This window comes from Passer montanus, unplaced genomic scaffold (genome assembly GCF_014805655.1).
Source record: "Passer montanus isolate IOZ18808 unplaced genomic scaffold, ASM1480565v1 scaffold7, whole genome shotgun sequence".
NCBI lineage: Eukaryota > Metazoa > Chordata > Aves > Passeriformes > Passeridae > Passer > Passer montanus.
The window spans coordinates 7,874,884-7,891,839 of record NW_024372147.1 but is presented as its reverse complement, the minus strand read 5'-3'; the positions used below and the strand labels follow the sequence as shown (position 1 = coordinate 7,891,839).

At 35.6% G+C, this 16,956-nt stretch overlaps 1 protein-coding gene across 3 annotated transcripts in view; it reads right to left on the bottom strand.

Moving 5' to 3' along the window:
- The window catches only part of BNC2 (basonuclin 2), a 322,874-nt gene that overhangs the window by 94,311 nt on the left and 211,607 nt on the right, over positions 1 to 16,956 (bottom strand). For all 3 annotated transcript variants that reach the window (XM_039729959.1, XM_039729958.1, XM_039729960.1), the window contains one exon: positions 803 to 1,038. In XM_039729959.1, the coding sequence (XP_039585893.1) occupies positions 803 to 1,038 (236 nt within the window). The remainder of the gene's footprint in view (positions 1 to 802; positions 1,039 to 16,956) is intronic.

Sequence of the window (16,956 nt, the reverse complement as noted above, 5' to 3'; positions counted from 1 at the left end):
TTTTTAGGCATGTCCACTTTAATAACTGGATGCATTCTAGATGATGAAAAGCTCCTACAAAGTTAACAGCAATTAAGAGAATTCAGAAGTATGTAGTGTTAGGTTATTAATCAGAAATAGTCTTACGAAATGCAAAAATTCACTTTGGAATTTAATAGATTATGAAATTTTTCAGATAAGCAGCTATACATATGTTTATGACCATACCCATAAAAAAGGCTGTTCAGTTTTTTGTTAAACATATTTTTCTTCTGATTGTCTATTTCAACTGATATGCACACAACACTTTATTTAAAGTTATATTTCAAAAATGGCCTTATAAGGAGAATTTTCCTGTTTATACATAAGGATACTTTCCAATATAGTAACGATCACAACCCCAATTTCATCTATACATTTTTAGGTATCTTTCTAAAGAAGGAAAGAACAGATGACAGAGCTGCTGACTTGCATCTTAGTTTCCCAAGACAAACAGTAGCCCTTGAGAACTTGCCAGCTGCCTTTGATGGCCAGATCATGCTTGCAGGTAGCTAACCTCAGTATTTGCAGTATTTAAGGCATTTCCTACAGTAAACACAAGCAAGTACAAATAAATACTATGGTATGAAGGCACCTGTATTTTTTTAGCTTAGGAAAAATTGAATATTTTATTTTGTCAGCACCACCATTATGCTTCAACATGCCAGACTAAATTCACTTCATATCCTTCTACCTCTTTGGGCACACCATCACTACATCCATACATCAACAACAAAAAAATCAATTTACTGGGTTTGAAAAAATGCTTTGCTTTATTTCCTACCTGAAGAATGTAGCCTCGAACGTAGTCTCGCAGTGTCCAGCCTAAGCCATGTAGAATATGCAACACCTCTTCCTGCTTCAGTACACTGAAGAGTCGGTCAAGCAGTATCTTCAGTCTCACAGGCACAGCCTGAGTACCGTAGAGCATCAGGCTGCTGATGTCAAACACAACATTGGACTGCACAATCTCCACTTGAGTTGGGTGGTAGAGGTGCTGAGTACTAAGTTTGTCCAAGGCTGAAAGAAAAGGTGTCAAGTATAAGGAAAGAGCAAAGAAAATACAAGAAAAGAACTCCAAAGACTAATATATATACACACTTATGTTTATACATATATATGTTTATATATGTATTTTATACATATATATATATATATCACATTTGGTAGATACACTTATTTTCCAGAGAAATATCACCTGGATGATTCATAGAAACATAGAGTCACAGAATAGTTTGTGTTGGAAGGGACCCTTAAAGATCAGCTAGTCCACTCCCCTCCCATGGGCAGGGACATCTTCAACTAGATCAGGTTGCTCAAAGCCTCATACCACCTGAATATTTCCATGGATGGGGCATCTAGAGCCTCATTGGGCAACTACTTCAATGCCTCAACATATTTGGAAAAGTCTCCTTTATATCTAATCTAAATCTACTCTCCTCTTTCCACTTTAAAGCCATTGCCTCTTGTCCAATCACTACATGCCCTTGCCAAAAGTCTCTTCCCAGCCTTTTTGGTAGGCCCCCCTTCTAGCACTGAAAGCCTAATAAGGTTGCCAAGGAGCCTTGTCCAAGTTTCCTTTCAGCTTTTTCCCTGGCTGAAGGATTCCAACTTTGCCAGCCTTTCCTCAAAGAACAGGGCCTCCGTTCCTCTGATCATCTTGGTGGTCTCCTCTGGACTTGCTCCAAAAGGTGCATGTCATTCCTTTGCTGGGAACCCCAGACTACTACTACTAGTAGGGGCTTACTACTTCAGGTGGCATTTCACCAGAGGGGAGCAGAGGGGCAGGATCATTTACCACACCCCGCTGGAAGTGCTGCTTTTGTTGCAGCCCAGGGTATGGTCTGCTTTCTGGGCTGCAGGTGCACATTGTCAAGTCATGTTCAGCTTTTCACTCACTGAAGTTCCCCAGGTCCTTCTCTGAAGTGCTGCTCTCAAAAAGTTCATCTTTCTGTGTACTTGGGCTTGTGATTGCCCTGACCCAGATGCAGCAGCTTGACCTTGCTGAACATCATGAGTTTGATATGGGTCCACTACCTCAAGTTTGTCCAGGTCCCCCTGTATGGCATCCTGGTGTGTCAACTGCACCACTCAGCTTGGTGTCATCTGAGAATTTGCTGAAAGCCTCACTTCGTCACTGATGAAAATATTAAACAGTACTGGTCCCAGTATGGACTCCTAATGGATGCCAGTCATCACTAAGGGATCCTTTTCCACAGATGCAGTTCAAAACAGCCCTAGTTTCCAAAGGTCACAAGTAATTTTAATTGCTATGGTAGAAAGGTTCTCAGGTGAGACTCAGAACCTACAATAGTCATAGTTCAAGAGAAATTTATGATTAACTAATGACCAAGACTGAAGCAATGCCAAATTGAATGGGACTGTTAAAGATTTGATACTTAATCTCTAGAGGAAAAAAATAAAACAGATACTCCCTTAACTCCAGTCTCTTAAACTTGTTAAAACTAAAGCTCCTGATTTACCAAAAAATTTATCATTAATTCACTTCTACTAGAGCTGGCTAGTTATTTTCACCTGGCTTTATGAATTCCATGTTATTCACTGTGATTTGAATAATTTAGCAATAAGGGAAATTTGCAGGACAAAGGTAGTTCTTATCCCCTTGTGAAGATAAAAAAGATGGAATTGCATATGACATATGCATTCCATGATGTATCAATGTTTAAATTTAATTTCTACTTTATGAACTATGTTACAGCAGCACCTAAGCTTCTTTTCTAAACAAAATTTCTGAGCATTTAAAATAATCTTATAGGGACTTCTCCTGTACTCAGTTTCTTCTTGGCTTATGGTCACTAGAGAGTTCATGTACTGTTGATAAATTGCTTTCTTACATCCAGAGCGCAAAGGCCCTTATCATTTACTTGCTGGCTTCATTCAACACGTTTACTCCAAGGACTACATTGTCAAAGAGTTCCGGTTTCCTCATACTTCATTTCTTGCAACTGAATTGTCTCATCTTTCCTATTCTAGTGGCTAAGTCAACTTTGAATAAATAGCTTTAAATATTAATTTATCATTTAAACAAGATAAGAAATTGGCAAGCCTAGGGACTTCAGTCCTACATCTCTTCACAGGACATTTATACTGCGGAACATGAAGAGGGGGGTTTTTTCTTCCGAAAGCTCTTCTTCCAAACTACTACATATATGTAGGCTTCATGATTTGGGAACTAATTTTTGTACAAGACGTAATGAATGAGATTTGATTGATGCTTAAAGAGGTTATACTGTCCTGCTCCCCACCCCCTGCCATTTTATGTATGATCCTTTTTCTGATATGGTTATTTTGCTACTACCATAATAGATGTGTCATGAAAGTTCTTGGCTAGAAAAGCCAAGAAAATTGATAATTTTATTCTGCAGGTTGAGCAGTATATGGGGTGATATATGTATATATGTGTACCGGAGGGACTGATCAACCTTAGAAAGAATAAAATAAAGGTGTTATTTTTTCTAATACTAGCATTCTTCACAGTAGGAGTGGTGTAAGTAACATTAGTTTCAAATAGATACTCTGTAAGAACACTTCTAACAGACTCTTGAAATTATTGGCCAGATCTGGATCACCCTGAGCTTTTCAACTTCAGTCTTACAGAATGAGAATAGGGTCCAAATATATTAACTGGCTTCTCCAAGTTTATGCAAATTTAGACCAGAACCAAGACATGAATAGATATTTTCTGAATACTTGATATTTTTAATGACTAATGAATCATACTGCATTTCTAGTATATCCTAATATTTGTTTTTGTTTCTCTCTTCTTAGCAGCAAATACCATGCCTGCAATGAGGAAAAAAATTCTTCCATCTAAAGAAGACTTATGCTGAGGATGTTAAGATCATTATTCTACTGTGGTCTAAGCGAGAATGACTATAAGACATCTTTATCTAAGGATTATTGGGTGGATGACAGATCTAATAGCTTTTAATTTCTCTAACAATAAGATTACAACACTCTGTGGACATATATCCACTTCATGTAAGGTGGCCATTCTGAGGATAATAGCTTTGGAAAGGTTGAGGTAGAATGGAAGAAAGGAAAAACAAATAAAGTCTTTTTAAAATAACTAAGCACAGTCTTTGACCAGTGGATATATTTTTTTGCAATCTAATGTCTACTATTCCATTCAACTGCAATCTTAAATTTTTAGCAACATTATCTACAGATATCTGCTTCTCAACACACACACACACACACACACACACAAACACACACACACACAAATTAGCATGATACTTGAACAACATTCCAAGCAACAATGACATTATCTCCAATTTTGATTTGTGGCCTTATTATGTGTATTACATAATAAACAAGCACTGAATTTTGTCCTTTTAAGGTACAAGTCAGGATATGCACTAAAATGTGGAATTTATAACACAACAAAACATACATTAGTGCATGGGTACATAAGAATATTTGCAAGCTAAAGACAAACCTCCTGCTAAATGAAAATAAAAAGGTTGTAAATGAAATGAAAGGAAACACAGTAGTTTTCATATAGGAAATAAAAGTACTGTAAAATTCTGATTTTTTTTTCTGAAAATTAACTACTGATACCTCTTCAAATTGTCAGAATGAAAATTCTCACTCTAATTTGTAATTTATAAACATTTTTGTGTTTCTTTAAATGATTGCTAAGTATGTAGTTGACAGAGAGAATTTCTGTAGTATTTCTCATTTCTCTTCTGATACCCTTAGTGAACTAATGCCGCTGTTCTAGGTGGATTCAAGAGGCCATTTATGCCGATAGACACTTTTTCAGGTAAGAGGTAAGGAAGGACCTATCTTGTTGGTTTTCTGTAAAGAAAGGAGTATTACTTTTGCCTTATTGACAAATTTCTGATTTTTGTCAAACCTCAGTGTAAATAGTTGTATTCTGCTGTCCTGAATTGCCCACATAATTTCATGTGAATAATGCATTCTTCATCACCCTCTGCTCTAAACCATTGGTTTAATTTGTACAATGAAAACTGTTTTACAGGTGAATACATTCAAAAGTATCTCCAGGAGTTTATGGTTTCATAAGCACTACGAAGGTTTCAAGATTAAATATGCTATACAAAAGAATGTGCTCTATCATACCTGAAAATGACATATACAGATGTGTCTTTATTAAGAAGTTATCAGTGACTGAATATCACAAAGCATACATTAGAAGTCCCTTCCTTGTGCAGCATGAGGTATTATTGACACTTTGTACAGTTCCATTGGGATGAAAAGTTCACCTATGCATGGTTGAGACATTTTAGTTGCAACCTGCACTATCTTTTCCAATACTATGACTATGATGAGATCAGTTATGTACTTAAACTAAGAAAGGTACCTTTTTTAACGGTGCAATTTAATTGTTAGCACTGCCCTGATAGTCTGATATTCGTTAATATTGTATATGTAAAAAATGTTCTCTGATGCAGGAAGAAGAAATCTAACAAATCTTAAAATTACATACTTGCTGAGCAATCAACATTTTCATGGTGACCTAAAAATACCTCTGTGTTTTACTCTCACAACACTCAGTCAAGTAACATTTCTGAGGTGAATCCCCAACTTCAAGTACTTGTTTCAGAAATTTAAACTGTTTTAAAGGTGGAGGTAGCAAGGTTTGTGTAGAGGACATTAAAGAAGATTGCCTTCAACAATGAAAAATTACTAACTGGATGATTAGTACAGGAATTAAGAACCTTTCAACATTGTTTTTCCAACTCTGAAGTATCAAGTATGCACAATAATAATTAAGAACATTTTAACTGGAAGGGACCAAAAATTACCATCTAATCCAAGTACCTGAGCACTCCAGGGCTGATCATCAATTACACCATATTGAGAGGAACCATACTGAGAGGATTGTCCAAGCGCCTCTGGAACAGGGAGTGGCTTGGAGCACTGACCACCTCTTAAGGAAGTCTGTGGTTTGACCACCCCTCTCATTAAACTGTTTCCTCATGTCAAGCCTGAACTTTCCGCTGTTTGCTTATTCACTCTTTAGCTTCTTGAATAGAAAAAAAGACCCCTCTGATTTTAGAGAATCTACTTAGTATAATCTGAAATGCCAAAAAAACTTTGAAATTGTTTCAATGTTCATATTACAGCCTGCGGTACTCTTATTACGTAACAGTAAAAAAAAAAAAAAAAAAAAAAAAAAAAAAAAGATCTGTGGACATCTTTGCAATAAATCAGTAAACAAACTTTTATGTTCCATTTTTAGTTTGGTTGTTTTTTGGGTTTTTTGGATGGTTGGTTGGTTGGTTTTTGGTTTTTTTTTTGTTTGTTTTGGTTTTTTTTATTTTTGTTGGCTTGTTTGGTTGGCTTGTTTGTTTTTTTTTTTTAATGTTGTAAAGTAAGAAGGGGAAATGTACCTTATTTATAACTTACTCGAGTTTTGAGACTGTGTAATTCAAACAAATTTAAGTACAAAGGATACATTAAAATAAGGTACAACACCTTCTTCAATTTATGAAAAGACAGAAAACAAAGAAGAGATTTTTAAATTTCATCTATACTGTGTCCAGTTCACAGGCTCAGCTCTGCAAATTTACTTACTGCCCTCAGACCCCTTCCTTCCCAATATGCAGTGAAAAAGGTCAACCAAATTAAAAGCCATGCCTCTGATGGTTGGTTGGTTGGTTTTTGGTTTTTTTTTGGTTTTTTTTTTTTTGTTTGTTTGTTTTGTGGGGGTTTTTTTGTTTTTTTTTTTTTTTGTTGTTGGCTTGTTTGGTTGGGTTTTTTTTTTAATGTTGTAAAGTAAGAAGGGGAAATGTACCTTATTTATAACTTACTCGAGTTTTGAGACTGTGTAATTCAAACAAATTTAAGTACAAAGGATACATTAAAATAAGGTACAACACCTTCTTCAATTTATGAAAAGACAGAAAACAAAGAAGAGATTTTTAAATTTCATCTATACTGTGTCCAGTTCACAGGCTCAGCTCTGCAAATTTACTTACTGCCCTCAGACCCCTTCCTTCCCAATATGCAGTGAAAAAGGTCAACCAAATTAAAAGCCATGCCTCTGAGCAGATTCCGTTTTTGCAAAGTAAAAGAAATACAAATATGCAGTGATGAATTTTGTACTTTAGAGGTCTGATAAAATTTTTTTGAACAGCTACAATAAAAGCATGACATTTTGCCTTTACTAAATATAAAAGAATTTAAAATATCCTAGTTTTAATGTAATTGGAGTTGCAGATACACTTACCTCTTGCTAATTTCCTGATCCTAGATAAATATTTTATTAACCTGAGAGGGATGAAAAGGTCTAGTGAAAGGTCTTGGCTGATTTGCCTGGCTATGTATCTCAGAACACCACAGAGAAAAGTCTATAGGTTGCAATAGGACATTATGGATCTCATTCCATTTCAGTTTAAGTTTTGAGTTCTCCAATATATCCAGTCTGGATTTTCTGGCATACTCTCTAGCCAGTTTCCCAGCTTGCCAAAGGGGAATACTGTTGGAGCACACAAACTCATACAAATGATGATACAAAATTTTACAATCATCATCTTCTTTCTCGATTATTAGATTTGTTCAAGAATAGGAAGATGAAAAAAAAATGTTGTCTGTGTCTAGAAATAACAAGAATCTTGCCAGAAATTAAAAAAACCTAAATAACTGGGAGAGATTTTGCAGCAAAAGAAACTAAAATTAAAATACAGATGAAATACATAATACCAATATAAAATTATTCCATAATACTGTTGCAACAATAGCATGTTGAGTGTGCAAAAACAGATAGAGTTTATTAATGGCAATGTTGAGCACGGTAGTCTACTCTTGGTTTTAGTGGTGAACATGAACAGCATCACATTTTCAGAGTTCAAGATTTTCTTCTTGATCATCAACAACAGAAAAAAAAAAGCAACAAATCCTTACTAATGAGTAAAATGCTGTAGGGACCACTTATTACCACTTATCACCTCTTATAAGAAGTGGTCTAAAGTAGCCTCCCTCAGTCTGCAGATTTAATACCACCTCCAACATGGTGTAATATGGTGCATTTTGAAGGCAGAAAAAACTTGCTCCTCAAAAATATGGTAGAAAGTGACTAAGGATAAGAAAAAATTTCAGTTTCTATTTAACAACTCAAATATTTTCATGGTGCATGAAATTATCCTGTTCAGTCCTGCAGCAAGAGAGTGAGGGACCTGAACACTTATATGAGTGCGTGAACATCCTGAATCCTGAGTACAAATTCCAGCTACAATATCGCATCCTTTGGTAATCTCTTTTTCACCTCTCTTTTCATCACTTTCATAATTTATTCCATATAGAAGAAAAATGTTCACTAAGACAAAAATCATGGAAGGAGAGTAAGTAAAGAAATTCTGATTCATAGGAAAAATATATATTTTTTTGGTAATGCCTTTTATTGTAAACCATTTGCCAAACACACTGAGTCTATGACAGAGGGACACATATGTGATCTGCTAATTTACAGCTTGAATGTATAGATGTTCACACTTAGTAAAAGGCTTCTTAATAGCATTTTAAAATTAAACATGTGTTGATAATAGGTGTTCCAAACCCAAACAAAACAACAACTAAACTGATATATGTTTTCATGCCTCACCCTGCCTCATTTTTGCTCTAGCAAAAAACCCCCCAGCACTTCAGTTGCATGTACACAAAATAAATGTTATTAAAAAAAGACTGAATGAAAACTTTCATTAATTTTTCTGTCTATGATCTGATTCCAAGTTAAAATGTCTAGAACGTTACTAGGTTTATGTAGCCGAAAGCAGAACCACAGTTTGTTCACAGACGTTGCTTGCTGTCTGCAATTTTTTTTATCCCTTTACAAAACTTTGAACCCCATCCAGCTTTGACACACTGCCTCTTCAGTTAATAACTATCAAGTTTCCCCTTGTCTCCTGTCTACTTTTCTTTGAGGCAATTGCGCACTCAGCACCCCGAGATAATAACACACATCTATAAGATAAAAGCAATGGCATTAATGTAATTGTCTGCCTTTCTCTCTTTAGCCTAATCTTTTTTTTTCTTCAGTTTTGACTGCCTCTGTGACACCTGTTTTTGTCTCCTCTGATCCTACGACAGGTTTTCCGCTGACAAGGTTTTTGCCTGACAGAGATTCTGCCAGACAAGAACATAATAAAATATGAAGAACTGCTTGTCAGAGTTTCTGCCAATGCTCACATGAAATGGAGGGGGGGGTAGTGGCAGGGAGGGGGGAGTGGACAAAAAAAAAATCCTGACCTTTTTTTTTAAAGGGGCCCTATGCTAGTTGCTTTTGGTTTGTCAGGGAAACAGCCTCCCTGGCCAATTCCTGCAAGCCAAACAGGTGTCTTGCTCTATGTTTTCTTTCTGTAGAAAAATATTTTTCTTTGATAGTAGAAAACATGATTACTAAGGGAAAAAATATAAAGGGACAAAAAAGAGCCCCAAATGTTTTCTCCCATCTCTTCTGTTTTCTCTACAGAAATTCATGTTATATCTAAGTTTATGTAGTGGTACCTCAAAAGCATGGCTTTGATCCATTTAAATTAATAATCTAAATCAATAATTAATAATAAAAATAAAATGGTAGGCTTTTTATTCCCCCCTGCTTTTTCACAACTAATATGTTCAAAGGAACATGCTGTAAAGGACCTTCATACCAAGTTCTCAGAAAAATATCTGGGCTGGAAGTTTCCTGCATAGGCATACTGCAAAATGAAGACACCTAACTACTGGGACCAGGGTAAAGAAGATGAGACAGAGCCACTTGCGTGGGCTTTGGGACCTTGTAGTACTCTCTGTCATTATGTGCATTGCTGCCTATACAAAAGAGGACTTCAGCTGATTAGTCTGATGATCAGTGATGGAGAAACACATGTAGATTAATCATGTGAGCATTCCAACACAGTGCTGTGTTGTGTGTCTTGGTATCAGCAGTCTCCTCTGCTGAAGACAGCAGCTAGGGTTTATGGTGTCACAGTCCTCGGTGCATCAATTTCGCCCCCCAGCCTGCATTCCAAATCCAGGGGTTCATAGTCTCTACTAAAGCTCAGGCCTGGACCTTCGCTCCCCTCCTAAACGGCATTGTAGGTGTGTCAGGCTGTAGTCCTGTCTTCTAGATTACCCTCAGATTAATGTTTCAGCCTGGTCTTCCACCTTTAGCCCCCACTTCTTTTGTTCCTGATCGAAGCCTGTGGATGGACCCTTGACCTGACTATATTCTTTTGCCATGCCTGAGATTGTCAATAGACACAGTTACCAGCTTCTCATTCAGTCCATGGTCAGACTTTAAGGAATTGTGTTCATGGTGCAGGCATGGCCAGTGCTCTCATTGCCTTTGACTACAGGCTTAGAACCTTTGCTTGGACAGTTCATTTTTGCTGTTCCTTGAACCATAGATTAATGATGTCATTGTTGAAATCTACAATCTATAATGGAAGACGCTAAATAATCTCTGTTACTTTGATTAGTCATTCAACTTTGAACTTGCCAGTCTCTTGCTTCCAAAGCTAATTGTCCCCTTCCTATCAACCATTAACACCTTCTTAAAACTATTCTGTCCCTTAATTATGGTAAGATGTGGTTTAATGTGTATCTTCGTCATCCTAACATAATTTGGTTGACATATTATACACAGTAAGACATAAGCACATTTGGGAGACCTGGACTATGGTCTAGATTTGGAGGATTTCTATCTTAATCCTAATGCACTTCAATTCCATTAACTGTGATTCACAGTTTTACAGAAATTCTAAGTGGGAAGGGATTTCTACAGATTGCCTGATGCAGTCTTCTAATGAAAGCAGGGCCTTAGATTAGTTGGTTCTGCCATGTCGTGTCTTTATATTTAAAGCTGTGGCGGGGGAGGGGAGGAGGGAAATTCCACCTCTTCTCTCACAACCTATTCCATCTTGTATGCAGCATTGAAAACTGTAAAGAAAACGCAATAGGCACTGCCCACCTGTTAATATAATTCTGTTTGAATCATGTCATAGACATATTTCACAAAGGCAAGCCAAGACCATGGTGGTGTTTCAGATTAGGGTGTAACTCTGGTTCAAGCATATGAAATGCTCTCCCACATGTGCTAAACCACCTCAGTTTTTCCAGGAAAACCTGCTGTCTTAAGGTTGCTAACAGCTGAAGGTGTTCAGAGCTTGGGAAGGCTGGTTCATAAAACTAGTTCTACCATTCACATACATAAGTCTTACCCATTCCAATTCATGTACTCCAATTCATGCCATTTCACAAAGCTCCTGTTAAATATACTTCAGAAAAATTGACTGCAATCAATTATAATGGAATTAGAAAAGTCTCTGAGACTCACACTGTACATTTCTTGTATTTATCTCGTCTCTTAAAATCCAGATAGAAACGCGATAATTGAGTAAGACTATTGTCTGCTAAATTAATCTGGGGCAAGTGTCCTCATAATGCTATTGCTCAAAATGAAATTCCTCCTAGTAGGAAAAAAGTTTCTCCTTTCAATTTCACATTTGCAAAAGAGAAAGCTGAGGCAAAGTTACCCACAGTATTATCATTTAAACATCTGAAAGCAGTATGAATTTTTTATTCTTGCAGTCAAATCGCATTTTAACCTTATGAAGGTGTATGGAATGAAGTAGTAGGGTTTGTTTCATTTAGAGCTGTTTCAATTTGTGTTCTGCTTAACCTAGTGAACTCTAGTTAATTATGATGTTCCTATAAACAATTAAGCTTCTTGTAGGATCATTAAGAAGATATAAAAATTTATGATGTAATAAACTGTAATAAAATGATAAAGTGGTTAGCACATCACAGCAATTCATGTGCAGCAGTTGAAAGACACAAGTAAGAAGGTATTGTGACCTAAACATCCTGGAGCAGATGCATGTTGCAGAAGTCCACCACTGCTTCCCCACAAATCTGTTGGTGATTTGAATTCCCACATCTCACAGAATTTATCCTGCTCATTTGGGAATCAAACAGCAATCACCAGACACTCTATTGCTCCCATCTGAAGCTTGTAGCAAACTTGTTATCATCACACTTAAGGGGCTCAAAATCATGGATTTCACTAACTACCTTTCCAAAAGGCAGCCTCTACTACAATTGGAAAGAAGAATTCCAGGTGCTAATTTAACATCATTGTTTGTATAGCCTTTGTTCCATCTAGCAAGTCTATTTGTTTCCTTGTTTCCTGGATTCTCTCCTTAAGAAGAAAGGGTAAGACATCATCTCCTGATACATCTCCTAGAATTTTGTCCCATTGTATTGGGTGTAATAAATGAGAGTAAGCCTTCTCTGTAAAATGTGAGTTCAATAATGCTGGGCACCCATATAAGAATATCTTGCATTTTTGAAATACTTTTAGTCTAAATGTCTGTAAGCATTTTATGGTTTATCAAAGGCAATTGTAATTTTATAAATGTATTTCAGAGTTGCCAATTAGTATCTGATTCAATTTAAAAGTTTTTCAGAAAATAAAATGTTCACAGAAAAATATTTCACTTTCAGTTGTGAATGTAGGCCAACCCAGCAGAAACAGGCACTGTGCTTCAGAATGGGTCATGGCCTGTTTAGAGCTTAGCAGACACTCACTCAGTCCTTCGCTGAATGCTTAATGCCTGGTCAGCTATAATCTCACCTGGCCATATCAAAAAGACATTGCCTTATTCAAACCTAATGTAAGCCAATGAAGTTCCATAGAAGCAGAAAGGTCTAACTTCTTCCTGACTGAGTTAAGATGTCCTGGGGGTGGCAGGGAAGAAAAGAAAAAATGCAAGGAAGTGCAAATGTGAGCATATGTAGGGTAGAGCCTGTGCTTTACCCCTCAGGAAAACATTATTTGACACCTGCGGGTGTCAAATTTGCATGAGAATTAAACTCTTGACCATATGGTTATGTAAGTATCAGCTAAATACAAGGATGAAAAAGGAAGGCTTCTTGTTTGTTCTTGGGGCATCTAAGTATTACTTCTTTTCTGTCACTTCCATCTCATAAACTGTTGAAACAATATTGTTTATCTTGGATGCCCTAATATCTGGATTTGGTTTCACCGCTGCTTGATTATCACTAAGGGTGATACCAGAGTAACACAAAACAAACACTACATCACATTATTCTTATCAATGTAACAGGCTTTAAAACCAGACACTGGGTCACAGTGCCCACAAGATAACAGAGTGTATTTTCTCTGTGCTGCATTCTCTGCTTTGTAAAATCCTGCTGAAGGGAAGCATAAAGGAATTGCATAGGCAGAAGAGGGGCACTTTAGAAAGTATTTACCAGTAATGAAGGTTAATCTTGTAAGGTTCCTGGAAGCAACTCAGTAATGAAAAATATGCCTCCACCTTCAGGGTCAAAAGAAAGTTATAACAGATGGATTAAAATGATCTTGTCAGTAAAAGACATGAAAATCCAGACTACACCTAAAACAGTTTTATTTTAAAAGTCATAAAAAGCTAGCGTTTATTATAAATGACCTGCAGAGAATTACTTTGCTAAAAACCTAAAAATAACTTTATAAATTTTTTTAAATCTAAAAATATTGTTGTTAATAATATAAAATAACTATAAAAATTATTTTCTCAAGTAATTTTAAATAAATTCAGATAATTAAATAAATTTTATAGAATGAAGCAACTGTATTTGATATTACAAATTGTGACTTTTTTTAATATCCTACCAGATAATGCAGATATAACCTAATTATTTTACTAGTTAACTATAATTACATTTCTCTCTTATTTTCTTTTAATAAAATTACTTTCTGCTTAAAAATCTCAATTTTTAAGTAAAGAACAACATGGCAGTTCTGCCAGCTTTTAGAGAGACTCTAAGATCAGTGACTTGTTTTAATTTTGCTTTATTTTGTTAGAGATTATCTTTGACTTTGCAAACCTGCTGAAACCTGAAAGTGAAATTTCTTTCACTCAACATCTTTCGACTGAGACAAATATAGGAATTCACATGAATTTTATTTCAACATAGCACTCATTCCCACTGCATTCCCCTGCAGCTTGCATTTAAATTCTAAACCTTCTTCCTAGATCAAGTCCTTTCAGAAACTTTAGGGTAAGGGAGAGATGTGATTTCTAAAATTTGCACAGCATTCTTCTGTTTCTTTTCTTTATTTATTTCTACCTATTTATTCTCCGTTTTCTATTGGAGGTTGTTTCCATTCTTAGTCTCATTAACAAGCTAGAAGCTAGAACCTGCTTTATATAAATACTAGCATAGCACCCGAAAAAATTCCTTGACAAGGTGAAATTGTAACTCACATGGCAAGTCTCTGACTCTACTACTCTTCACTGTATGGCAGCTTTTAGTCAAAAAAATAATGAATGGGCCCCATGTGCCAAAATCTACACTACTCTTCACTGTATGGCAGCTTTTAGTCAAAAAATAATGAATGGGCCCTATGTGCCAAAATCTACTAGTTAGTGTTATTTCATCTTTTTTTTTTTTTTTTTTTATTACAACCAAACAGAAATTAATCTCAAAGTTACTGGAGAGAACATCTGACTAAACCTTACAAGGGGCTGTATGTGGCCTCACCATGCCTTAGAGAGGTGTTAAACCTTACTAGAATGAATAGCTGAGCCCTGAACTGAGCTGATTGGCATGATTCAAATGAAAAGACATCAAAGACCTTTAGAAGACTAAGGACTATTTTTCTATAAGAGGAGAAAATAAAAAAAAAAAAAAAGAAAGAAAGAAAGAAGGGGGAGAGGAAAAATGTTTAGAGGATGCTTAATTTCCTAGAGTAGATTGATTAGTGTAAAAGTCAGATGGTCCAAGTATGCACAGCATACCAGAAACAAGCTCTTGATCTCTGAGTTTTACCAGTGACCTATTTTAGGGTAAGACAAAAAACTGTCATTTCTAATTCTCTGATTGTATCTGAAACAAGATGACAATGATTTCACACAAACTTAGTGATATTATTATACTGTGGGGGGTTGTTTTGCTTTATTTTGTTTGTTTGTTTGGGTTTTTAGCAGGGATATTGAAACTAAAATAAGTAGAATGAATATCAGAAATAATAGCTGTAGTCCACTATAACCTGTGTCACCTTAACACATTTTTTTTGAGCGAAACAGTTATGAGAGTGAGTAAGATTGTACTTGATTGATACTACATTGGGTCTTTTGATCTGTTAGACAAGATATAATAAGAGTGTTTCTGCTAGCAGTATGGTAATTTTTATTCTGACATCAATGACAAATACAAAAGACAAAATGCAAAGTCAATGAAATTAACATCTTTTTACTGCAGACTTGTTTAATTTCTTTCCTCATAGGCAAAGATACTTCAGCTAGAAGAAACACATGGCAAATAGAGTGGGGGTTTTATCATTATTTCCAATAAAGTTTCAATTATTTTTCTGCTAAAGAGAGTAAAATGTCATGACTATCTTCACAGAATAAAATATGCTTCTTTTAATACAAAAAATAGCAGGAAAACAAATCAAGAACTCGAGTATTATTTTGTAGTCACCTAAGTACCATATTATTTAAAAGCCACAAAATGCCAATTGCCCGGGTTAAAATAAATTCCCCTTTAAAAATTGACTATTAAGATTTTAATGAGATTTTTTTTCCATATGGACTATACAAAGTATCTTTACCATTACAAAATAAAGAAGTCACACACTTTATCTACCTTCTTGAATTTTAAGAAATGGCTTATCCAATTTAAGCCATTTAATTTTGGGATTGGAAAATAAATCCCCTCCCAACCTGACAATATGAAAGCCAGGCTTTAACTGAAAAAAAATGAAAACAGTCTAGTTACCCAAATCCCTTAAAATACTCAAAGATTCATTCTAGGACTAACCCAGTCTCCACAATGCACAGTAGTACTTGATAAAGTTGTTAAGTTCTGTGCAGCTTTTGGCTTTGGCGTTAAAAACACTGATGGTAGGATTGCTACTGTAGTACAGAACTTTCAACAACAGAAACATTTATCTGGCCATAAAAGTGCTTTCCAATGTAATACCGTTCATATAATTGCAATGCTAGGTTTGGCAACAACAGACAGGTGTATCTGAACTTGTAGGAAATCTTTTCTTTCAAGATGTGTGCAGCCTATTTTAGATGAGGGAGGGAAAATGGGAGCAAGATGATGGAGAAGAAAACAGGAAAGAAGAAAACAGGCCAGCAGTTGCTAAGTGCAATAGTACGGTGGTGGCTATATGCCCCTTCCTCCTCCCTCTAAGAATTCCAATGTTTTAAATGGCAGCTATTAGAAAGAATTAACTCCACACAGATTAGTCAAGTACAGCATGAGTAGAATGCAGTTCTAAGCTATTTTTTGATCTATACAGTTAATTATGATTCTAGCTTATCAGAACTGAATAAGCACTGTACTTCCTGTTGGAAACACATAGTTTTAGATAATTACATTCAGTAAAGCACTACATCATGTGTCAAGCAGCTGAGTTGAAATTCATTAATAAAAATCATAAGGAAACCTTTTAATTAAAGTATTAGGATATACTCTTTGTATTAAAAAACAACTTCTGAAAGTAGTGTGCTAACATTTTTAAAGTAAAGGACTTCTGAACTGCAACCTGATTTTAGTAATTTTAAAATCCAGTTGCTATAGTGCAGTGAATTGACATGTCTGAATGCTGCCCTCAAAATCCTCAAAAACAGCTAAGATCGAGAATTGAAGTAGACACATTATTGTCTCCAGAAAATAACTTGCAAGACCCTGCTTGATGTATGTTAAACATATATCTGACTTGTCTCACTCTGCCATAAAATGTAAGTACTCCAGATGACTGTACACAAAGTACACTAAAAAAAAAAAAAGAAAAAAAAAAAAGAAGGGGAAGAAAAAGAAAAAGAAAAAGAAGAGCATTATTCACTTGGCACAATAGCAAAATAAACACTTCCTAAAAATATATAGCTGTATTAAGTTTTTCTTTATGGAATATTAAGCACTTAGGTAAGGGAGCAGGTGTTGTATCCG